The following is a 25,256-nucleotide window of genomic DNA, read 5'->3' as shown; positions in this document are numbered from 1 at the left end:
CACATTGAATGGCGGTGCTGGCTCGAAGGGCCGAATGGCCTACTCCTGCACCTATTGTCTATTGTCTATTGTAACTATCCTCATATTGTTAAACATATTATGTCCTTTATTTCTGAAATCCTGCTGCAAGCTTCACATTTATTGAGAAGGTTGCTATTTCACGGTAACATTATTCAACATTAACAATATGTTAAAGGCTGTTGATCTCTTTATTAGGAAATATACTTACCGTTTTGTTAAGGAAGTCTTTCTCTTGTATTTTAAAAACAGAACAAATTTACACATCTGCTATTTGTTTCAGCTGTATTTTTCTTGCAATTTTACATCCTGGGTATTCTGGAATTTTCCATGACTGCTTCTGATTGCAACAACAGGTCTTGGTATTTATCTGCGCAATTATAATCCGCCAAAGTGTTTGACCACCTTGCCTTTTTTAACTAGACTACTAATTCTTCAGTAGTGATGTTAGAAAGTGGTGATTTATGCAGCTAAGGTGTTTTAACACATGACCATGGACATTCTAGAGCAGAACACAAAGTGCTGGAGGAACTCAGTGGGCCAGGCGGCATCTGGGGAAGAAATGGACAGGCAACTGTTTGTAAAGTGGCCCTTCATCAGACATTTCGTCAGTCTCGGGCCCACATTCCTACTTCATCTGGACTGCTTTTCATTATGAATTATTCCAGTGTTGTTGGAATGAGAGGATGCAAAACGGATTGAGGCCAGTTCTTTAAACAGTGCTTGTAGGACTTGAATATGCTGCTTCTCATTGGTAAATTTAAGCCAGAGATCAGGGTTATTTTGTTCTATCAAACAAAATGTAGGCTTTCCTGAAGCAAAAACAAACTGCAGATGCCAGAGACCTGAAACAATGGAAAATGTTGGAGGCACTCGGCAAGTCAGGCAGAATTTGTGGAGGAAGAAACAGAGTTAATGTACTTGATGATGGCCCTTCATCCAAACTTTCATCAAATTCAGATTTTTCTTAGTACTCCAGTTGCGAAACATTTAAAGAGTTATATCTGAAACTCACATGGTTTGGTAATGGAGAATGAAAGACTAAAGTAATCAGTGCACAGAGGAAGGACTGGAGTACATATGAGCCGCTGATATTTTGTATATAGACGTCTAATATTATCGACTGGAGGCCTTTGATATTTTATGTGTAGTGGGCTTGGTTGGGTTATGTATAATGGTTTGGACATGTGTTTGGGATCATATATTTCTGGATGAGTTGCTTGTTTCATGTGTAAGGCTTTGAATATTTGTGGTCGGGAGCAGGCTGAGAGAGTTTAGCATGTTGTCAATGTTTGGGATTTTCTATGTGTGGGTGTCCATTTCTGTCGTTGTTTTTCGTGTTTCCAAGTTAAGTTTCTGACTGTGATTTCTGTTCCTGATCAGATATGTTGGGTAATTTAACCCCCCTCTCCCCTCCCTCCCCCCCTCCCCCCAACCCCCATTAATGGGGGACTAGGTCTTAAAATAGAATCCAATGGAAAGTAAATAAGTCAGGCAGGATAGCCAACCTAATGGTATCTGTTTAGTTTCCTCCACCCCATCCCCCCCCCCCACACCAATGTAGAATGTAGCTGTTGGTGAAAGTGTTTGGTAATCTTTTTCTTTTGCAAAGGAGAAGAGTCCCGACCTGAAAGATTGTTCGTCCATTTCCCTCTACAGATACTGCCTGGCCCGCTGAGTTCCTCCAGCATTTGATTTTTTTTTTGCACCAGATGAATTTTGCATTGTTTTCACCACATTGAGCGGCATTTTCACAGTTGCCTTCTGTGCATTAAGCTTCAGATGAGCAGACACAGAGTAAAATCTAATGGGGAGGATCATGTGCCCAGAGGGAACTGGCCAAAATAACCAGTGTAACTATCCTGAAAGTGCGACATTTCCCAACTGTCGAGTAAAATATTAATCTGAACCAGTGTGAAAATATTCTGTTGGAAGCATCAGGATATGAAACATGTGGGATAATCCTACCTGTTATTAATTTGTTATTTAGTATAGCAGATATTTAAACCTAGTGGATAAGCCATTCATGTACCGTTCAGAACTGTCCCAATCTGTCACCTATCCATGTTCAGCAGAGATGCTGCCTGATGCTCTCAGTTACTCCAGCACTTAGTGTCTTTTTTTGTAAACCAGCAACTACAATTCCTTGTGTTGACAAGCTCGTACCAGTTTTGGTCCTTAATGGTGAGGTTGGTTTAGTTTCCGTTTCTCTCAATCATGATATTTTCGGTTTGACAGGTTCCATTTAATGATGATGGAATATCTTGGAGCGTTGTGAAAATATTTTCATCTTCCACTGTAGTCGTCTGAAAACACCTTCATTAGAAATAGGATAAATCAATATATCAATTGTTACATTCCAGCCCTATGTCCGGACTGAGTGAACTGTTACACACCCTGCAAACTGTGACTGAACTGTTCATTATGTAGCCAAGTTGCGGTCCGTTGAACATGTAATTTATACTTGGGCCATCACAACAAATGACCACATTAAAATTGCTCACATTAACTTAAAGGAAGCTTTCATTAACACCACCACTTCATCTTTGATCGGGTGATTTACTTTACAGGAATAATAGATACGTGTAGAGCAAATAAATATTCTATTTTGCAAGACAGAGATCTATTTAGCACCTTACAATTAGTCATGCTGAAGTTTTATGCATCATTATGCAATCCATGATTGGAGATTCTGGATCTGAAAAAGCATGCATTGTAGTCAAGGGTTTTTATAAACATTTCTAGTGTGGGTTCAATTTATTTTGGAGGATAGTCTGTGTACTTAGGTATAGACTATATACATTAAAATATTTAGAGTGTTCTGTTTCATGTTTTAAATGTTGCTTTCATGTGAAAGGCTGTGGATATTCCCCGTGTTACTGTTTTTCGTGCTTGGGGATAGAACATTTTACATGCAACATAGATGGATGTGCGTTTTAATGATTGAAGAACGTTTAGGAATGTTGACTCCTTGGTCCTGCTTCAATGATTTATTAGAGCATAAATTGTGAAATATTATCCATCTGAGATTAGGTCAGGATATTGGGCCAGTTAATCAATAATCCAGGGAGGCAGAAGGTCATCAAGAACAATAATTCATTGTATGTAGAAATGTGAAAGACAGCAAAAACTCTTGTTAATACAAGCTGCAGAACTTGTATATTTACATTTAAGCTTCTCAGATACATCACTATTAAAGTGTAACTCTCCGTGCCAAATGGTGAACAAGAAGGGCTTTAAAGCTGCTAGATTCCCAATCAAAACTCAAGTGTTTACTTTTTGACTCCTTTCCAATTTTACAGTCGGCTTAAGTAGGTTGTGCCACTAGTCTACTCAGATACATGGTCCCCATTTGTTGACACCTATACTAATATTCCTGGTTTCTCTCTAGGGCCACCAGGAGAAAAAGGAAGACATGGTCGCAGAGGTGTTTCAGGTACGTGCCACAGTAGTTCTGAGATGTTCCACTACAATAAACAACATTGTGCTCTCATTCCCTGTGTTATAGAAACTTCAGGAATGGAATTGGCTCCATGATTATTAACATTTCATTTTTACCAGTCGTCACAAGTAGACCATACTCTTGTGGTGCTAGCCAGGTACTGGAGAATACACAGTATTCTCCTAAACATTGCTTCCAATGAAATTAACAGAACAGAGTAATGGGGAATACAACATGTGGCAATGTTGTACTGCCCATTTAGTTTGAGCAAACAAGGAAGAATTTCTATTCCTGTGTAACTGCAGCAACACCCTAAAAGATGCCGGGCTGCGATATGTTATTCACACACCTGACCCACTAAGGAACACGTATTATAGAGTAATAAAGGAATATTTAACATGTAGTGATGCTTTAAACCAAGAAAGTAATATGAGTGGATCATTATTAATTGTAGTCTCAACTATCATTTCAGAAAAAATATTTTTTGAATATAAAATAAACATTTGTAAAGAAAGATTGTAAAAAAATTGTTAAAATTTGTAAATCAAATTTGTTCCTTTGTAGTATCATTTATTCCAGTCGTTTTTTTCCTCTAATTTTGAGACATTAATATCAGATTGCTTCCATAGATCTGTTATCTGTTGCATGCTGTAAAACTACCAAAGCCTGATTTATTTGCTGTAAAATTGTTCAAACTCTGCATAATCTGGTCAGCCTGATCAGCCATTCTAGAAATCTGAAACCATAGATTTCCAAGTTTTTTTAAAACTTTCATCTCCTTGAGAAAACTAGTCTATCTGAAGAAGGGTTCCGACTTGAAACATCACCCATCCTTTTTCTCCGGAGTTGCTGCCTGACCCACTGAGTTACTCCAGCACTTTGTATCTCTAGTCACAAGTCATCCCTAGTGGTGCCCAACTGTACCAACCTAATCAAACATCAGATTCTAGCAAACATCCTCCACAAGTCTCTTTCTATGGTCCTTCTATAATAAGATTGTGAATTCGTATTTCGGAACTGTAAAGGCACAAGCTTTGTCTTTTGTCTTGGGGGACGCACCAATATTCTATTCCCAAAGTTAGCCCTTCTTCGGATATATATCAATAGATAAATTCTGTGACCTTAGAAACATAGAAACATAGAAAATAGGTGCAGGAGTAGGCCATTCGGCCCTTCGAGCCTGCACCGCCATTCAATATGATCATGGCTGATCATCCAACTCAGTATCCCATACCTGCCTTCTCTCCATACCCCCTGATTCCTTTAGCCACAAGGGCCACATCTAACTCCCCCTTAAATATAGCCAATGAACTGGCCTCATCTACCTTCTGTGGCAGAGAATTCCACAGATTCACCACTCTCTGTGTGAAAAAAAACTTTCTCATCTCGGTCCTAAAAGACTTCCCCCTTATCCTTAAACTGTGACCCCCTTGTTCTGGACTTCCCCAACATCGGGAACAATCTTCCTGCATCTAGCCTGTCCAACCCTTTAAATTTTTTGTAAGTTTCTATAAGATCCCCCCTCAATCTTCTAAATTCCAGCGAGCGACCTTCTAGCTGGGTGAGTGCAACAGTGGTCCAGTCTTTTCTTTGCTTTTTTTAATATAATTAGTAAATGATGGCAAATGCATTAAAATGCTTCAATACATTGTAGTATCACTTTGTAAGATTATATTTCATGCAGTAATGAATAACACAAGAATATTTTTTTTAAATCTCAAAGAATAAATATCACTATTCATTCCTTCACAAAATATTGGCACTGTCATCCATTTTGTTCATGCTTGCCTTTCTCCCTTTAAGTTCTTTACAAACGTATTTCACTTGGGGAAAATAGGGCTTGATAGCAAAGCTTGGGAACCCATGTTTCCAACCTGTTCCCAATCTGGCCCAGTTCAGTGAAATTCTGGGCATAAAGATGTAGAAATCAACTCCTTCCAAAGTCTGCCAAGTCCTGGGACTGCAAGGTTCACTTTGGATAATGGACACCACACAGGAATACTCACTGTGGGAATGTTTCTCAACTCCATTTATTAAATTGATGGCTTTAACTTTTTTTAAAAATCCACTTGCACTGGAATGATAATTTCAGTGCTGTTCATTCAGCGACAGACCGCTACCTCTCTGTACATTTCTTCAAATTCGATCCTCAATAGGCTGCACTAAGATTGGGAAGTATAAATTTCAGGAAAGGACATCTCAAGGCACTTTTATCTTCCAAAGTAACTTCATAATGATTTAGTGATGGCAGAGACAGTAGTGAGTTATAAAATTATTTATTTTTTATCAAAGCAGATGTAGTATTTCGTTTATATGAAGATCTATGACAAAAAGAGATTTAAAGAGAAGATAGACACAAAAAGCTGGAGTAACTCAGCGGGACAGGCAACGTCTCTGGAGAGAAGGAATGGATGATGTTTCGAGTCGAGACCCTTCTTGAAGAAATTTAAAAGTGCATTGGTTCAAAAGTTAGAGACTCTTGGAGAAGGGTCTTGACCCGATACACAACGCCCGTTCCTTCTCTCCAGAGATTCTGCCTGTCCCGCTGAGTTACTCCAGCTTTTTGTGTCTATCTTCGGTTTAAACCAGCATCTGCAGTTCCTTCCTAGAGATTTAAAAAGAATTGGTGCTAATAGTCCAAATTATATTGTTGTCCATGATCCCCCTTCAAGTAATTTTCCACATAGCACACATATTTTATAGCAGTTGCAGGTTCAGAGGTCATTGGGACTTTTTTCACTATTGTGCCAACATTTTTTGTATAGTTGCTTTGCTTTTATTATATAAGTTCCTGAAAGAAAATGGTTTTGAGCCGTATGCTTGGATCTCTACAACCCAAAACTATCCTCATTTTTGGAGTTAATGAGACAGCTTACCTGGAGAGAAGGGTGGACATGTTAAGGGCCAGCAGTGGAATGGGCATCCAATGGTGCTTTCACAGAACCTTGGGAGAAGGATGCGAGTCATTCCCAAGATTGGGACCAATTTCATCCAAAACATCCAGATCCTTGTCTCTGTCCCTCTTAATATCATCTCTCTTATATTTGGTGTTGCGATTTGGGTCGTCGTTGCTTTCAAGGCATTTTCATTGTGCTTAACAACCTTCTTGAATCTTTGTATCTCAAATATGACACAAAGTGCTGGAGCAACTCAGTCGTTCAAGCAGCATTTTTGGAGAACATGGACAGTGACATTTTGGGTCGGGACCCTTCCTTCGTCTGATTGTAGTGGGTGGGGGAGCAGGGGTGAAAGCTTGAAGTGGGGTGGGGGCAGGAAAAACCCTGACAAGTGAGAGGTGGATACAGGTGGGGGGATTGATTGGCAGATGATTGGACAAAGGCCAGAGATGAAAATACAAAAAATAGGATAAAAGACTTGTGAATTGTGAAGCCAGAGGAAGAAATGTAAGTGGAAGGGGATGGGGGGAGAGGGAAGGGGAGAAATGTGCGCATGTGCTCTAACCTCATCTACTGCATTCAGTGCTCCTGGTGTAGCCTCCTTTACATTGGTGAGACCAAGCATAGACTGGACAACTGTTTCGCCAAACATTTGTGCTCGGCTTGCCAAATCCTGCTGGATCTCGTGGTTGCGAGCCACTTTAACTTCCCTTCCCATCCCTATACCAACCTTTCTGTCCAGGGCCCCTTTCATTGCCAGAGAGAGGCCAAACGCAAACTGGAAGAACAGCACCTCACATTTTGCTTGGGCGGCTTATATGGTTGCCAACTTTCTCACTCCCAAAAAAGGGACAAAAGGTAACGTCACCGCCCCGCGCCCCACGTGACCTCACCCAGCCAGCGGCCACGTGCTCCCGCTCCACCAATGGTGGCCACCTGGGCTGCGAGGCGGGTTGCTACGCAACCTCCATTAGGCGGCATCCGGCCTCCGGGCCTACAGCGCACCCCGGGCCTATTAGGCGACAAGGGCGGTCCCGTATGGGACAAACCTATTTAGCCCAATATAAGGGATGTACCGGCTAATACGGGACAGTTGGCAAACCTAGCGGCTTACAAACTAAGGGAATAACCATTGAATTCTCCAACTTTAAGTAACCAACCTACAAGCACGGGATCCACATCAGCACTCTGTGACTTTTTTTTACAGACCAGTCCTTGTGTCTCCACATAATGTGTGTTTCATAGACACTGCCCCCTGATGGACAGACAGCAACAGTGGCACTTGTGCGTGGCCCTTGGGAATAAGCCTGTGGAGTTGCACACCACAGATATGGGCCATTCGGCCCGTCCCATCAATGATGGCTGTTTTGCCCTTCTACAATCATCCCATTTGCCCAGATGTAGGTCGGTGCTGATACCGGGAGGTAAAACAGGGAGTGGAAGAACAGGGATGGTTATTACTTGCAAGAAAAGGAATTGGATGCTGGAATTGCATGGAGGGTAATGAATGGCACATGGATATCCAAGGAAGATCCCACCATCCCTGGACAAGGAGCCCAAGTGTTTAATGGCAGCAGTTTGCAATTCCCAGGAAGCACAATCGTTACCAAGGACTGTGGCAATAACAGTTTATAGAAATAGAAATTGCAGGATACATTTTAACGCATAAAGATAATATTATTGGGGGCACTTTAAGTCGCATATGGTTCACTGCTTTAAGGTTGATGGGCTTGTTGAACTGTCAGTTAGTTAGTCAGGTCATAAGTCACAATTATTGACTCACTTTATGGCGGTAACTAATTAATGGGCGGGGTATATATTGATTTCAAGGAAATAACTGTGTCCAGTGGAATTGTGACGGGTAGCGTTTGGTTCAATTTTCCTAATTGGTGGGAGATGGATGCAAACACTTTAAAATAAACCAAAAATGTAATTTTATTTTCTGGCTGTGTATAAAGAAACAGACACAAACGATGTAATCTAATTTTATTTCTACATAGAGAACTCTTTCCTTTGCACAAATCTGAAATGTAACTACAGTTTGTGTAGTTTGTCACTCGTCTAGAGAATTAAATCACTGATGAAACTTATATTAATTCTGTAGTGAATGCCACTGAAACATAATCTGCTTTTTCTCTTCTTTTCTTGTGTTCACAGGGTCTGCTGTAAGTACACGAAACGCTAGTATTGCCCAAGAGAACAGGTTGGGTCAAAAAATAAGCGTCTGTCTCTTACCTTCTCTATGGTGAACTAGACCTTACATATTAACCTATTTCTGCTAAGTCTTTGCAGTGTTGTCATAACTGTTTCCTTGATCCTTGCAGAATTTATATTGGTTGTTATCCTTTCAAACCATTGAATAAATCTCTAGCTTTTGAACCGATGCACTTTTAAATTTTGTGCTTTATAAAAGTTAAAATGAATCAAGTCAGCTTTATCCCTCTGGCTTGTTGTGCTATGTATATAATATTTTCATTTCTCTCCCTCTTCTACTGATTTTTGTCCTTTTCAGGGGTCTCCAGGAAGATCAGGCTTTCCGGTAAATAGCCTTAAACTGCACCCTTCTCCTATCTAATCCTAACTCCGTGTTTGCACATATCTGCTTTGTTTTAACAGTCTGTGTCTATCTCCTGCTACACTCTGAAGCTTGCCTTTTGCTAACTTCTATCCACTCGCACTGAATCCTAATAATTAAATCATGTACTCTATTTTCTCCTTAATGTAACAGAGAAAAAAAAAAACTTCATTTGGGATGAATAATTTCAATTTCAGAAATGATTGATTTCCCAGAAATTAAAAATTCACATCATCTTCATCAAGCTACTTAACTGTTTTGCAAACACTGCTGCCCCAAAAATATTATCGTGGCTATCGCTACATCTGTGGATGGAGACCTATTTAACTGATGGTGTGGTGTCAGCACACAGTCGTCATATTGCAAGCTTTCTCTTGTGATTAAGAGCTCTTTTCCTAAGGTTTAACTCCTGGCCTAGCAGTCTGGTAGTTTGGTGTGTGAAGCTTTCAATAGTGGCATCTAATGGGAAGCCTTCATGCTTTTGTGATCAAGCAATACATTCTGAAACTTTGCTCTGTGATTTCGGGGCACACGTCTTTGCTGGATGTTCTCGTGTGCGGCTGAGCAGCTTTTTGGGTGAAATTGCCAAAAAAACTCTTTCTTTGCAGTTCTGACTGTACATTGATTATTAGGGAAACAAAGGATCCATGGGCCTACCAGGGAGAAGGGTAAGTTTACTTATTGCATCTAATTTTAGCCGTGTGGTTACATAGACCTGATGCTTATCTTGCACTGAAGGCACAATGAACCATCATTTCAACTGTTTGTAAATGAAGTGTCAAAGAAAAATAATTTAAAGCTGCAATATCTTTCCCCTAACCTTCCTCTTCCACCCTCCACCTTTCCGACTGAAATTGAATTGAATTGAACTACTTTATCTTTTAACTAGTTCACATTTGTGCCTGTGCATAACGTCTGCAACAAGAACAAGGCACCATTTTTGGAAGTGTCTTTTTCTCCCAAGGGAGCCACTGCGTAAACATTTCTAAAAAGGTCAGAACAACATCTGGTTTACGGAGATAAAAGACTTTAGTTAAAGTGACATTGCACAGGTCATTTGATTCTGTTTCAGCTTCAAACCCCAGGATAATGCAGCCTTAAACCATTTATTTGACAGTGTCACATTTAACTGCACATTTCTTGAGAGCATTTTGCACATAGCTTTGGCTCCATTTTGCATCTCACTAATGGAGCATTTCAGCCAGTACTGTGAATTACAGTGCACATACTTTGCATTTTAAGGTGAATGTAACGTAGACCTCAGGTTAAGTTCTTTGTTGGATGAGGCTTTTGTTGCGTTCATGAGGTTTATTGCTGTGCTGCCTTGGAGTTCCGATGCGATTTATTTTTAAATTTGCTACCTCTGTTGCATTGAAACGCTTGGCTTTTGAAGCAATGGTTAGATAAATGGGCTGTTTGGTGAACATCTTTCCCCATACATAACCATAAAAAATCCATCAGTACCTAAACCAACATTGCAGATTCATTCATCAGGAGCATTTTCTAGCTTGGTGTTTACAGCATTGATGTTGATATCTCTGACTTTCCTTAATGTTGCCATGCAAGGTTTTCTAAGTTTAGGATTAATTCTAAAATTAAAAGAAACAGAAAATGATATGAAGTATTCATCTATAAACTCATGTGTGTAAAATAATTTTATTTCAATTATAATTCTGAGCACATGTTACAGAAACGTCTATATAGTTCAAAGTAGTCACATTATGGGTAGTTCCTAACAACGAACAGCCTCTTTAAAGCTTTGACTTGCTGATGTGGAAATGCTTTGGCTAACCTAATTGTCATGCTTCTGGTCTGCATTTTAATATTTTTTAAACATATTTAAAGGGGCTAGGAATTGACAAAGTACATTTATCACAGTGTTGCTATTTAGCAGCAATAACCAAACCCACCCTAACTCTCTTCTTACTTAAAAAGGACATCAGTTCCAACTGTGTGTGGGCTGAAAGACTGTTAACTGTTATTAGCGATTGTTATTTCTCCAGCTCTTTAAATTGGGAAATTCCAAGGGGAATCAACTAAGCATCCAAGGTTAGGCTGCCACTATTAAACCCCTGTGTGTGGACAAACATTGTTCCAGCCATTCTTGCAATAGACCGAAAGACTTTGTGCTAATTGCACTTTTATTTAGAAAGATGACTTTGAAAGGTCCCGAAGTCTTTCTTGTTTTGGGTCACTTTCTCAGCACAAGGAAGTGCTCACAGCAGCGCTTCCTGTAATTAGCAGCCCTTACTCTGCTTTGTTTTTCTTGTTTAAGTAAGTCCATAACTGCACTCATTTCTCAGTGACTGGACCCCTAACTCAAAAGGACAGAAACAAACAAGGCATTGTTCACGTTGCCCCCGCTGTTAACGTATGCAATCATGCATTATTTTACAGAACATGACCACTAAAAATGAACTACCTGATGAAGAATAATATTGCCCTTTAGTCAAAGGCAAAGCTATAATCTGAAGTGTGTTCACTTGCCTTGCCAGTAACATCACTGTTCTGTGAATATATTAAAAATCTTCCGGGACTTGGATGCTTTGAAGAGATAATCAGTCATCTGTGTAGATAGATTTATGTAGCACTGGTTTCCCATTGGTCAAATGCTGGGCACTCATTTCAAGAGATGCAAACAAAAGCTAACAGGCCATTTTGCATTGTCTTTCAAGGTAGATTTTAAACTATTTTTGTTTTGGTTGGGTAGCAAACATTGGTTGAGTTTTGTTACATGAACAATGTTTAGCACATTGCTTGGGACTTCCTGGCATCTACTTAGAAATTGTGGACACCAACACACATGGGGGATAGCTAGGCTTTGTATGCAACCTTGTTTCCATGTGTCGGAGAGCAGGGGTAGAGTTCGGGGACAGGGCCAGTGTATACCTGGAGCAGGGATTGTTCGACGTACCCGACAAAGAGGCAGGCATAGCTGGGGCCCATGAGAGCGCCCATAGCTACACCTTAGAAACAGAGAAACATAGAAATTAGGTGCAGGAGTAGGCCATTCGGCCCTTCGAGCCAGCACCGTCATTCCATATGATCATGGCTGATCATCCAGAATTAGTAACCCGTTCCTGCTTTTTCCCCATATCCCTTGATTCCGTTAGCCCTAAGAGCTATATCTAACTCTCTCTTGAATACATCAGATTTGTAGGAAGTGGGAGGAGTCAAAGGAGAAGTTGTTAAACATAGAAACATAGAAAAAAGGTGCAGGAGTAGGCCATTCGGCCCTTCGAGCCAGCACCGCTATTCAATATGATCTTGACTGATCATCTAAAATCAGTACCCAGCTCCTACTTTTTCCCCATATTCCTTGATTCCTTTAGCCCTAAGAGCTAAATCTAACTTTCCCTTGAAAAAACCCAGTGAATTGGCCTCACTGCCTTCTGTGGTAGAGAATACCACCGATTCACAACTCTCTGGGTGAAGAAGTTTTTCCTCATCTCAGTCCTAAATGGCTTACCCTTATTCTTAAACTGTGACCCCTGGTTCTGGACCCCCAACTTCAGGAACATTTTTCCTGCATCTAGCCTGTCCAATCCTTTAAGAATTTTCTATGTTTCTATAAGATCCCCTCTCATCCTTCTAAATTCCAGCGAATACAAGCCCAGTCGACCTACTCTTTCATCATATGTCTGTCCCGCCATCCCGAGAATTAACCCGGTGATCCTACGTCGGGTAGGATCGTAGGATCCTGTACTCCCTCAATAGCAATAATGTAATTTCTCAAACTAGGAGACCAAAATTGCACACAATACTCCAGGTGCGGTCTCACCAAGGCCCTGTACAACTGCAGTAGGACCTCCTTGCTCCTAAACTCAAATCCTCTTGCAATGAAGTCCAACATGCCATAAGCTTTCTTCACTGCCTGCTGTACCTGCCTGCTTACTTTCAGTGACTGATGTAGAATCACACCCAGGTCTCGTTGCACCTCCCCTTTTCCTAATCTGACACCATTCAGATAATAATCTGCCTTCCTGTTCTTGCCACCAAAGTGGATAACCTCACATTTACCCACGTTATGCTGCCTCTGCCATGCATCTGCCCACTCACCCAACCTATCCAAGGCACCCTGCAGCCTCATAGCATCCTCATCGTAGCTCACACTGCCACCCAGCTTTGTGTCGTCTGCAAACTTGGAGATGTCACATTTAATTCCCTCATCTAAGTCTTTAATAAGGGTGAGGACCAGCTCTGCTAGGCAGAGTAGAGTGTTGGTAGAATCTGAAGAAGGGTCTCGACCCGAAACGCCACCCATTCCTTCTCTATAGAGATGCTGCGTGTCCCTCTGAGTTACTCCAGCATTTTATGTCTATTGCTTGCTTCCATGACCTGTCTCTCACTGCAGCTCAAACCTTTTCCCTATGTTGTCCCCTGGAAAACCACAGGAAGGTTTAGATTTGTAAACCTGATAGAACCCAACAATATGCTTAGTTCACTGTGTGAATCTGGCACAGTCCAAACTGATGAAATTGATTTTCAGGCCCTTCCCATCTATAATGTGATAAATGTGGTTTTTGGAGCATGGCTATAGCTAAATTTGTTTTGCATTGGAGTTTGTTTTGGCTGTGTGCTTATTACTGTTGGCATGTAGTGCAAAGATGTGAGCAGTTTTGAATTTAACAGACTATGGAATGTTTCACAAATTCTGTAGAGTTGCAAAGGGCAGGCGTGGGACCTACATATATCAACTGCAACGACCTGGAAAATCTTTAATGCGTTAAAATATCTCAAGGCACTTCAAACTAATTAAAATTAAGATATTTTAGGCCTAGATGTTTCATTTGATTACTTCATTATGAAATATAGAGCATCATAATGGAGGCCAATGGTACTGTGGATCTTCATCGGAGTTTTATATACGATGAAAATGATTGGAGGCATTGGGGTGAAGCGTTGTGATACTGAGGATGAATATAGGCCATAATATCTGAGGTAATTAAGAATAGAGGAAGCCATTTGTTCCATCCTAGTTTACCGATTCAGAAAGAACTCACAAGCTTCTCCAACCTCTCATACATTTATTTTTAGCAACTTTTAACATAATAAATCCCAAAGCACTTTATAGTACTATTATCAAGTAGAACTTTGCATCAATTCACATTATGAGATTTTATGGCAGGTAACACTGCAAGATAACATTAATGGATCTATTTTTCATGTCTCCCATGCAACATGGATACAGTTATTCAACCCATTAGGTTGAGGCTGGCTCTTATAGCAACCTCATCAATCTCATTCCTAATCTTGTATTTGTACAACCTATTCTCTCTCACAAGGCCATCTACTCCACCCTGATTGTCCTTCCACCCACTTGCACTGGGAGCATCTTAGAGTGACCAGCCAGCAAATTACTGGGTTGTGGGAGGAAACCAGAACATCTGCAAACATGTGAGAAAGGAGTGGAGATGTCCATTATTTTGTGGATTGTAGAGTATTTCACCTTCTGGAGATTCAAGAGATTGCAGATGCTGAAATATTGAACAAGAAACTAATGGTTGGAGTAACTGAATGGGATAAGCAGCAACTATAGAGGGAAATAAATAGATGATATTTCAGGCTGTAAACTTTTCTCAGACTGGAGATCTATTTCAAGTAATAATGACTCTTATAGTGAAAAGAAATAATTAGAATAATTTAGGCATTTTGTTAGACACTCAGTAAAGGGGTCCCACACCTGATCTACATATCCATGATACTAAGAATATTTTAAGATGATATTTTATTTCTGCAAGCACAACCTTATCGAGACCAAGTGTCTGTAACTTCAAAAAAAAAAGCAAAAAATTAAAATGTTTGGAAAGATGCCCTAAATTCACAACTATCCCTCAAAAATCATCGGTAAACTTCAATACATTCAAAACTCCGCTGCCCGTCTACTCACCCACACCCCGATCCGTGACCATATCACCCCCGTCCTTTACAAACTCCACTGGCTCACCATCCCCCAGAGAATCCAGTACAAGATCCTCCTCATGACCTACAAAGCCCTCCATAACCTGGCCCCATCCTACCTGACTGACCTCCTCCACAGGCACACTCCCACCTGCACCCTCCGCTCTGCTGCTGCCAATCTCCTATCCCCCCCCATCCGGACCAAACTCAAATCCTGGGGGGACAGGGCTTTCTCCATCGCTGCTCCCACCCTATGGAACTCACTACCCCAAACCGTCAGAGACTCCTCCTCACTCACCACATTCAAAACATCACTGAAGTCTCACCTGTTCAGTACTGCCTTCAACCACTGAAGGTCACCTCACCTTCTGTCTCCTTTCTCTGTTCGTTTACTTATTTATCTATTTATTCACTTCCCTATGTTCTTTAAATCCCTGTAAAGCGTCTTTGAGTGTATGAAAAGCGCTATATAAATGTAATACATTATTATTATTATTATTATTAAGTATGGTGAGATTACACCTTGAATAATTAAGAAAAGATTCTTTAACAAGAACCAAGAAGTTAGGACACCAATGCAGACTATTAATTTGGTCTAATACGTCACATCTCATGGTTATTACAATTAGTATTACCTTGCCTCAATGGGTTGGAAAATCAACCCTCTGAGGCAGAACGTCATATATTCACTCCACCTCAGAAGCATAATCCAGGCCAACACTTTTGTGCAGTACTGAGAGAGCGCTTCATTTGCAGAAAAGTCTTCCTCCAGCTGAGCTAATAAACCAAACTGCAGTGTATCTTCTCCAATGGATAGTAAGAGTCAAGTCAAGAGTCAAGAGCCTAGAGTGTTTTATTGTCATATGTCCCAGATAGGCACGGTAGCGCAGCGGTAGAGTTGCTGCTTTAGAGCGAATGCAGCGCCGGAGACTCAGGTTCGATCCTGACTACGGGTGCTGCACTGTAAGGAGTTTGTACGTTCTCCCCGTGACCTGCGTGAGTTTTCTCCAAGATTTTCGGTTTCCTCCCACACTCCAAAGACGTACAGGTATGTAGGTTAATTGGCTGGGTAAATATAAAAATTGTCCCTAGTGGGTGTAGGATAGTGTTAATGTGCGGGGATCGCTGGGCGGCACGGACTTGGAGGGCCAAAAAGGCCTGTTTCCGGCTGTATATATATGAAAATATGAAATATGAAACAATCAAATTCTTACTTGCAGCAGCATAACAGAATATGTAAACATAGTACACTGTAAACAATATAATAAACAAGAAAAACAAATATACACACATATATACACACACACACAAACACACACACACACACACACACACACACACACACACACACATGCACACGCACATATATATATATATATATATATATTTATATATATATATATACATACAACAATAATAGACAGAACTAATGCCCCCAAGTCTACATAGTTCAGAGCTTATATGGAGGTTGTAGATTTAATAGCCTGATGGTAAATATTCAATTGAAGTAAAGACTTCAATGGAATATTTGAGCGTAATCAGAATCCAGTCTCATTCTAGTCAAGTTTCCTCCTACAACCAGCACAACTAAAATAAAAATCAGCAGCTCATTCATCCTGTCAATTACTGGTTGGGCCTTGTATACGTAGAATGACTGTTGGGTCTCAATAACATACACCCCGAAATAACTCTTTGTGTATGAAGAGTTTTGAGGCATTTCAATACAAACTGCTGAACAGACACAGGAGTTTGGTCCACAGGCTTGCGGCAATTAAAAATGATTTGTTTTTGCTCCTGCCCTGTCGCATAATATTCAGGTAGATTAATGGTTTGCAATCTTTTCCATGGACAGTGGAGAATACGTCCCAGCTGGTTCTGGTCAGGGGTTTAAGCTGGACTAAAAAGAGATGTTGTTTCTATTTGCCATTCTCCCTTCCTCCCACAGATAGGTCCTTCGGTACTACAAAACTTTAATCCTTCTCGATCTCTATGTGCTTTACCCTTCCACGTTTGCAGTAAAACAGAACAGTGTGCACACAGAGAGAAAAAAGAATTACTCTGGAATCGGCCATGTGGGAAATGGTGTGATACAATCCCCACTTTATAAAGATAATGCTTGCTACTTTAAAGGATAACGTGTGGTATTTCTGATTATTTAGTAGTCCAAAAAGCAAGGCACGTCCCAGCCATAGCCTGTACCATACACCTGTATCAGTGGCAGCCAGCAGTGGGTTTGTTTTACCAGATGCTCCTTGCATTCTGTGGGCACCAATTGTGGGGACAGTACACGAAAGATTCTACATGTAGGAAGGCACTGAAGATGCTGGTTTACGGCAAAGATAGTCGCAAAATGCTGGAGTAACTCAGCAGGTCACACCAAAGATTCTGAATGGATTCGATTGTCATATGGTTGATAGACCCAAGCCTGCTTTCCCCTCTCAGTCTCCCATTCAGAGGACCAATCCTGGCTCTGATTAGAAGTGTAGTGCCCCCTTGGTTCTTGATCGTCACTAGTGATATTGTGGAGCCAAATTTCAGAAGAGTCAACGGGGATTTAGTATTGGAATGGCAAATGTTAATCCCTGGAAGCTTTTAGCTCATGAATTTAGCTTTTGCTTTTAACTGCTAAATTTATCTTTCACAGTTATCCCATTATGATATTTTTCTCTTGCTAAAAGCAACTTATTTCACTCAGTCCAGACCTGAAGATTATTAAAGGTGTAATCTCTTGCTGTGCTGCTTGCTTGTTGCTTGAGTGTGGTCTGATGCACAGTTGCTGACTTTGGCTCCTGACCACTTTAAGAAGGTCGCTTTATAAAGATGCTGATAAGTACTTTTTTTGGTCTAATACTAATCCTCTATTTGTATCTCTCCTTTACCTCTGCATGCTGTGTTTGCTGTGACTGCCCAGGGTCTAAAGGGGGAACCTGGTGACAAGGTGAGTCATGCAAGGAAAGGGAACCTTGTCCCTCATTTGTATTTCCAGTAGTACGTTAATAGTGCCTCTAAATACTTTCTTGTTTGAGTGACCATTGGGTAGAACAGACACTTCATTCTGTTTAATCTAAAAATTGCAGTGGTTTTAGTGTTACACTGGTTTTGTGGTTTAAGTGCAGTGGAAATTAAAATGAGTGAATATAATTGAGAATGTAGTTCTGGAGTCAGTAACACACCTAATTAGTTGTCACTGGAGCAACAACTTTGTGCAATCATACTTTCATTAGGTAATGATTGGAACCACGCTGGAACTTATTCTTTACAATCTTTAAGTTAGATAAACAAAACAAACTACAATACAATAAATCTTTATTGTCATTGTACAGGGGTACAATGAGATTGTTGATGCAACTTCCATACGATGCAATAAATTAATTAGCTAATCCACAGAAAGGAAATCAATTTTTGTTTTTACCATTTTGTTTTGTGCCCTCCCCCATTCCCATGTCCTAGTAGGTAAATATAATTCAGCTTAGGTCAATGAACACCATTTTCTACCGAAGACCTCCCACCAAAGTTGTGCTCGGGGCTATCTCATTTCCCCCTGATTGCTCCATCAGGCCAGACTTGGCAGCACAATACTTTTGCCTTTCATTTTTCCATCAACAATGTTCCTAAATGTTGCGTTCTGAATTCCATTGTGTTTCCTTTCCATTTCCAGTGAATTCCCCCTCAGTATGTGACCTTCTGGAAGTGATTTCAGTTCATCAATCTCTTCAAGATCTGATCATTCACTGCATCCCTGATGCACATTGTGTTCCTGGAGGAGGCAGTGAGCCTTGCTCATTTAATTTTCTGGAAGCTGTTTCTTCATGACTGCAAATCACCTTTGGATGCAGACATCGTTTCCAATTTGTAAAGAAAACTTGCCAAACCAGTTCCCTGATTACTCAGTTTTCCCTTTTATTCCACACACTTCTTTTCCTTTCAATAGCTATTCAATTTTCTGTTCCAAAAAATGGTTTACAACTTTTCCAAAGTAAAGCTGTTTCTCCATATGAAGGAGAAGCTATTTTAACACTGACTCCTACATAGCATGATGTATTAAGACTATGATTTTTGCCACTAAATCACCGTCCTACTAACTTACTGTTCCCTTTGAATTCAACGTGCGTTGAAATTGGAGCTTCTTAGATGGTCTACAAAATTTATAATTCAATAAGCAATTGCTTGATGAATAGATTAGCCAGAGAGACCAATTTGTGGAACACAAATTTAGGGAAGAGAAAATTAGATGTTGAAACACATCTTAAAAAGCTTCATCCCTTTGTACAATGAAGAATGTGACAGGGGCAACAGAAGCTGACTTATTGATCTCCATTGTTCACTGACAGACTGTGGCTACCACTACTGTTTTTGATGCTGACACCATATGAAAGAGTTGCAGCATAGGAAAGTGGCCTTACTTTGATCAAAAGGCAAACTACTATTAAAAGCACAGGAGGTCCTTTAGAGCTTTTCCCCAAAGTATTTCAAATGAAGGCTGGCATGTATTGCAGTTAGTAGAGTTAGAGCTTCATTGACCTGGGGTCAATCCGATGGTGTCTATGTGGAGTTTGCACATTCACTGTGACCACGTGGGTTTCTTTTGAATGCTTTGGTTGTTTCCAACCACAAGTCAAAGATGTGCAGGTTAGGTTAATTGGCCATTGTAAAGTGCTCCTAGTATGTAAGTGAGTGGTGAATTCTGGTGGAATGTGGGGAGATTAACAATGGGATTGTGCAGGATTAAGTTAAATGGACAGCGAGACTCTTTCTCTGTTCCATGTCATTATCACTCTAATATGAGCATGTGGCGTAATAGCTTGATGTTGTCACCGTGACTGTTCCTTGAGGATTACACATTCCATATAATAATATTTTTAGGTTAGATACCCCCGGAACAGAAATTTGAATTCAACCCTATTCCCTTCATGCAGTCCTTGGGTTGCAATGACATTTCCTCTCTCTTGCATCCACATATATTGGATTAAGAGGAACTCTAAATGCCAAACTTCATTCCAATGGGAAAGGGGATAAAACCTCCCCTCACATTATTTAAGGCACCAGGGGCTTTGGGGGGTGGGAGGATGGTTAGCAAGTATAGTGTAAACTGGATGATTTGAGAGACAATGTTGATAATGAAATTGCAAGGATAGGCAAGATAAAAGTTCTACCTGCGGTAACCTTCCTTTCTTTGGTCAAAATTGTCTGCTCCTGATTATTGTACGGTTGTTGATTCAACTCAATGGAGCCATTTTGAGGAGAGGTGAAAAAGACAGTTGTAAAATCTGTCTAAGGCCCAAAAGAAATGGTGTTGTTTTAATTATCTTAATCATCCTCCCTTCACCAGAACTTGTCATGACGTCTAAAGTTGGACCTTGCAAATAATTCTGAAAAAGAAAAATTTGTAAATGTGAAATGCAGCAGTAACTTGATGGAGCCAGCATGAACCAAAAATTATATATTTGTATTTTTAAAAAGAAAAAAGCGGTATATTTGGTCTGACGATCTCCTTTGAGAACATTTTGACAGCAAAATGAGTGCAGTGAGTGAAGCCAATCAGAAACCAGGCACCTTCAAAATGGCACCCACCATAAGGTCCCCTACACCATCAGCAATCCTTGAGTTATTATGGTCAGTTGATAGAAAAAAAGTGGAACAAATTCTTCATAACATGCCAGTCTAATTTTGGGTTTATTTTTTGGTATTTTCAAAGCGTGTGTGTCGAATTCTATTCCCATATCCTACTCCAAAACATGGTAATCATCACACCGTCACACTCTGTCTAATAAAGTCAAATCTGATCTGCCAGCCACCATTAATTACACCCTAGTGGAAGTATGTTCTCGATATGGCAATGTTCCTGGCCCCAGAGTAACTAAGTGAGGATTACTCAAAAATAGCCCATTGTGTCACGGTTAATGCAATGAAAGGTTCATGCCAAGAGTTTGAAATAAGCTGCACTGACATCAAGACAAGCCTGAATTATCTTTACTTACTGCTGTTGATTTCTTCCTTTCTGTAGCTTGTTGTTATCACATAGATCATTCAAATTTGAACAAGTACATGGGTGGAAGCCATATTCTGTCAGGAAAATGGCTTGCAAAGGACATTGTCACTGCATGGAAATGCAGTGCACAGGAGCTCTCTCTTTTCAAGGCCTGCACTCTTTGAAGCTGATACTCAGATGTGGATGGTCGCACAGTTTGGTGCACAACTCATTGAAAGATTAATCTTTAATATTTATTTTCACAAGTTAATGAACCTGCTGTGTTGAGCAAACCTGCCACACCAACCCGTCACTACTCACAATCAATTCAAGGGTTCTGGGCAATTGTACATGAGAAGCTTAGGTTTAGGTTAGGTTTAAGTTTATTATTGTCATATGAACCGAGGTACAGTGAAAAGCTTTGTAAGGAATAAGGAAACAGTAGAATTATATATGTCAATGTTTTGTGTTTTGCACAATTGCAGAATTGTGAAACTGTTACTGTCGGCTAGGATTTTCTTCTGTTTATTTCTAGTTTGGTGAAAGCACCGAGACTTGGTTACAAACCTAGTCTTACAGAACTCCTCATACCACAAACTGCTGATGCTTGAAGAAGTTTAATCTTTCTTTCACCTCAGTAGTATTAATTTAGTACTACTTAAAAATAATTGCTGGTACAATCAAGAACACAGTATAACTGAGACTGTATGAAACCTGATGAAATCTTAGCAGACTTTTCCCAGGATTTGATTCCAGATCCTCAGCGTCTAATTCATAGAATCATAAACATGAGAGGCCACTCAGCCCGTTTACTCTTCTGCTTAAAAGTGGTGAGCATCCTTTCAGACACTTGGTTGAGACACCAACCATCCTCTTGATGAAAGGATTTTCTTTAACAACATTCTTAAAAAATTTTACATCGATTTGCCCCCCAATATTGAACCTTGTGTTCAGGTAAGCAAGTCTTGCCTTTCTACGTTTTCTAGATTACTCATAATTTAGTCTCAGTTCAGTCTTCCCCCAGTTACTCTTCGAAGGGAATCCACCTTATTTTATTCAAACTTTTCCCACAGCAACTATGTTCCAGACTGGGCAACATCTTTGGAAATCTTCTCCATATCCTGCGATTGCCTTATTCCTGTAATGTGGTGAACAGATCTCTACAGATTAGTACCCAGGCTGTCACTGTGTATCGTTCTAGCATAACTATCCTGCCCTTGTACCCTATGCTTCTGCTTGTAAAGTTTCCCACATGTCTTTTCAACCACCTTGGCCTGTCCTGCTCATTTATTGATCTCTAAGGTGCCTTTGTTCCTTTGATATCCTCCCTTTCATGTACACTCTCTTGCCATGTTAACCATCCCATTGATTGATGTGGATAATTTCTGGATAAATCAAATGCCAGTTATTTTAAGTATCCTGCCAAACAAGGTTTATAGAATATTTTAAAGTGATAAAGTTAGTCATTGCTGACTTTGCCAACAACTTGAAAACTAGGTTAAAGAAATTTAAATGTTTAATATATATAAAAATATTTCAAGTGTATGGTCTGTAAGAGCAGTTGGTCCATTTCTCCTTTCTTATCAAGCTACCTAAACCTATTTTAAATACTGCTCATTCATTTTCTACCATTAGTTTATGAAATTATTATCAGGTTTGAGAAATGTACTATCTCCTAACTCTGTGAACAGTGTGTGTAACCCTGAATCTGACTGATTGTACATGTGGTTCCTAACTTTGAAGTTGGGAGTGTGGCTGGAGGGGTTAAGGCTGCATCTGGTTTACTCTGGTCAAGTCACAAAATCATCATGATGACCCACCATTCATTGAGTAAACAGCAAACTGATAGGGATTTATGCATTATTTAAGTCTGCTTTGGAGATGAGAGAGAATTTGAAGTGCTATAAAACTAAATCTAAAATCTACTTTATTTTGCTGCTTTCTCAAAGGAACTTTAGATGAGCTTTGTGTTCTAAAACAAAGACTCATAGACTTTATTTGCTATTTACTTTGATCCATGGTTGAAGTATAACAAGGACCTGAGGTTGCACCCATGTGGAGTGTGATTGCAGACCCCAACAATCCATGTTAAATGATCAAAATCTAGTCCTCTTCGAGGTTTAGTTGCTCAATTATTCCTTACACAGGCACCTTGCAGGCGACTGAGTAAAAAATACTAACGAGGAATCAATGAAAGTTGATTGTTGTGAATGGAAGCACTTTCAGCCATCATGTCAAACAACAATGATGAAGTTCCCAAAGACATGGATCCACTCATTTACCAACCGTTTATGTCAATTACTGCCCACTGTCAAAGTCAACGAAAAAATGTAGAATAAGCCAATGTTGTCATTAGTCAATGTAGTGAAGTCCAGATAGGCGAATGCATTTTAAACATCATGGGATGTTCCTTTTTTTCTTTAACCACATATATCCCATTCCCCAATTTACACAATGGAGCAACAATATAAAGCCAGATTGTTCTTGCATTAACACAATGGTTAATTGTAAATGCATATGTTTGTTTCCCCATAAAACCACCATGCCTTTTCAGACTCCATCTTTGCAACATAAGGGACTGACCTGACCTGTTGCCTGCTTGGACCTTGTGCCCATGTGGACTTGCTTTGCCCAGGTGTGTAGGGGGGAATGAGGTGACCCTCCTCATCCATAGACCTTAAGCGAGCTCTAGGCATTGAACAAACCACACACCTGAACCAGAGGTTCTGCCCACAATGTGCCTTTTCATCACTTTTGAACTATTTTTTTAACTTTCTCATAAAGATTCAAATAAAAATAAATAACTAAATAACAAAACTTAAACGTTTTATGAAATGCACCTTGCAAAACTAATAAATAATTAAAATGAAACAATTCATTCACATAACTCTACGTGCATTTCTCCATACAATTGGTGACACCATCTCTCTGTACACCAAGCTTCCTTGATATAATACTGAGGGCTAGTGGTCAAGTCAAATACATGTGGTGCCTCCCGTGGGCAGGTCTGTGCTCCATTGCTGGGCTAATAGCGTGTCCAGTACCAGAGTAGGAGGTCAGATTCATCAAGTGGAGAATTCCAAGACAGGCTGTCCAGAAGGCTGATGGTCACAATGAAACTGTTGACGGCAATCAGCTGCACGCAGCCTTAAGCTTCTGCAATATGTTCCTGCCTCATTCTTTGCTGATAAGTAGAAATCAAGATTACTTTGTTTAACACATGAAATATTCTTTACCCTAAAATATGCATAAAGCTCTATTGGATGTTAGGTTTCACACAGCTTACTACCAGACACAAAACAAAATGCTTGGCCATGTAAATAGTAACGAGGTACTAAAGCACAAATAATATTGTTTCCATATTGAGTACACAATTGAGTTACACAATTAAGTAAAATGCCAATTTGCTTTTCGAATTCTACAAATCACTCCATTATTTGCCATTATTTGCTGTAATGTAAATCATTTAATTTGCATTACATGCTTAGTCTTGCTATTATAGTTTTCGTAAAATGAGTTGCGTTTTCCTAAGGATTTAGCTATAATACAAATCTTAGCTTCCAAGATCTCCCATTGACTAGGATAAGAATGGATTTAATAGTATTACACTAAGAAGCTGCCAGTTCCAACTGCTGGACTGTGTTAAGTGGGGTGTCTTCAGTTTCATAGGAAGATAGTAGAAGTGCTAACATCTGGGATCTGTAGGCTAGGAGGGCCTGAGAAACTGCCTGGGTTTTGGCTACAAATCAGTTGTTTGGAGTATTAGTGTGTTGACCCAGGCAGAAAGACCAAATGACAGTGGTCTGGTCCCCGATCACTCAGAACTCTCTCAAGGAGCTGCCACAGTTATGTCACTGGTCCCCCCTGTTGCTGTATGATTCGATGTTACAGCGGGGTGTTGAAAATAACTTCCCAGGGCCACAAAAAAATGCAAAAGAAGGTGATACTCAGTGTAACAAACTATTCTATGCATTCATGTGCTATGCATGCAATTCTATGCATACAATAATGCTTGCCCAACAATAATTTCTATGCCATAATTTTCTTGGGAGAATAACAATAAGTGCTGCAGTAACCAGGGAAAGGTGGGTGAAAAGGAGAATGAAGAATATAGATGTATATTACAAAAGAAAGATTCATCCCTGTTTGCATTTTAATTGAAAATTATTTCATTGTTATCTATTTTCTGTAAAATGCACCAAAAGACAATCAGGGCAAAAGGTTGTTACTGTGAATGTGACATTGAATTCAATGGGTGTTGGTGGTTATGGGGAGAAGGAAGTAGAATGGGGTTAGGGAAGGAGAGATAGATCAGCCATGATTGAATGGTGGAATAGGCTTGATGGGCCAAATGGCCTAATCCCGCTCCTGTCACTTATGCCCTTATGACCCTGGATGCTACATCTGTGATTATAGTTCACCAGTCTTGAACTTTAAATTTGACACACAGTGGTC

The 25,256-nt window shown here is 40.0% G+C and overlaps 2 protein-coding genes across 2 annotated transcripts in view; both read left to right on the top strand.

Moving 5' to 3' along the window:
- Positions 1 to 9,911, top strand: part of LOC144609946 (collagen alpha-1(XIII) chain-like) — a 100,729-nt gene extending 90,818 nt beyond the window's left edge. The window contains exons 3-5 of the mRNA XM_078428351.1: positions 3,410 to 3,454; positions 8,515 to 8,522; positions 9,822 to 9,911. Of these exons, the coding sequence (XP_078284477.1) occupies positions 3,410 to 3,454; positions 8,515 to 8,522; positions 9,822 to 9,911 (143 nt within the window). The remainder of the gene's footprint in view (positions 1 to 3,409; positions 3,455 to 8,514; positions 8,523 to 9,821) is intronic.
- The window catches only part of LOC144609963 (uncharacterized), a 121,005-nt gene continuing 104,624 nt past the window's right edge, over positions 8,876 to 25,256 (top strand). The window contains exons 1-2 of the mRNA XM_078428369.1: positions 8,876 to 8,896; positions 17,745 to 17,771. The gene's annotated coding sequence lies outside the window, so the exon portion shown is untranslated. The remainder of the gene's footprint in view (positions 8,897 to 17,744; positions 17,772 to 25,256) is intronic.

This window comes from Rhinoraja longicauda, chromosome 35 (genome assembly GCF_053455715.1).
Source record: "Rhinoraja longicauda isolate Sanriku21f chromosome 35, sRhiLon1.1, whole genome shotgun sequence".
Classification (NCBI taxonomy): Eukaryota; Metazoa; Chordata; class Chondrichthyes; order Rajiformes; family Arhynchobatidae; genus Rhinoraja; species Rhinoraja longicauda.
Note: the sequence above shows the minus strand (reverse complement) of the source record. Positions and strands in the feature narration are given on the sequence as shown.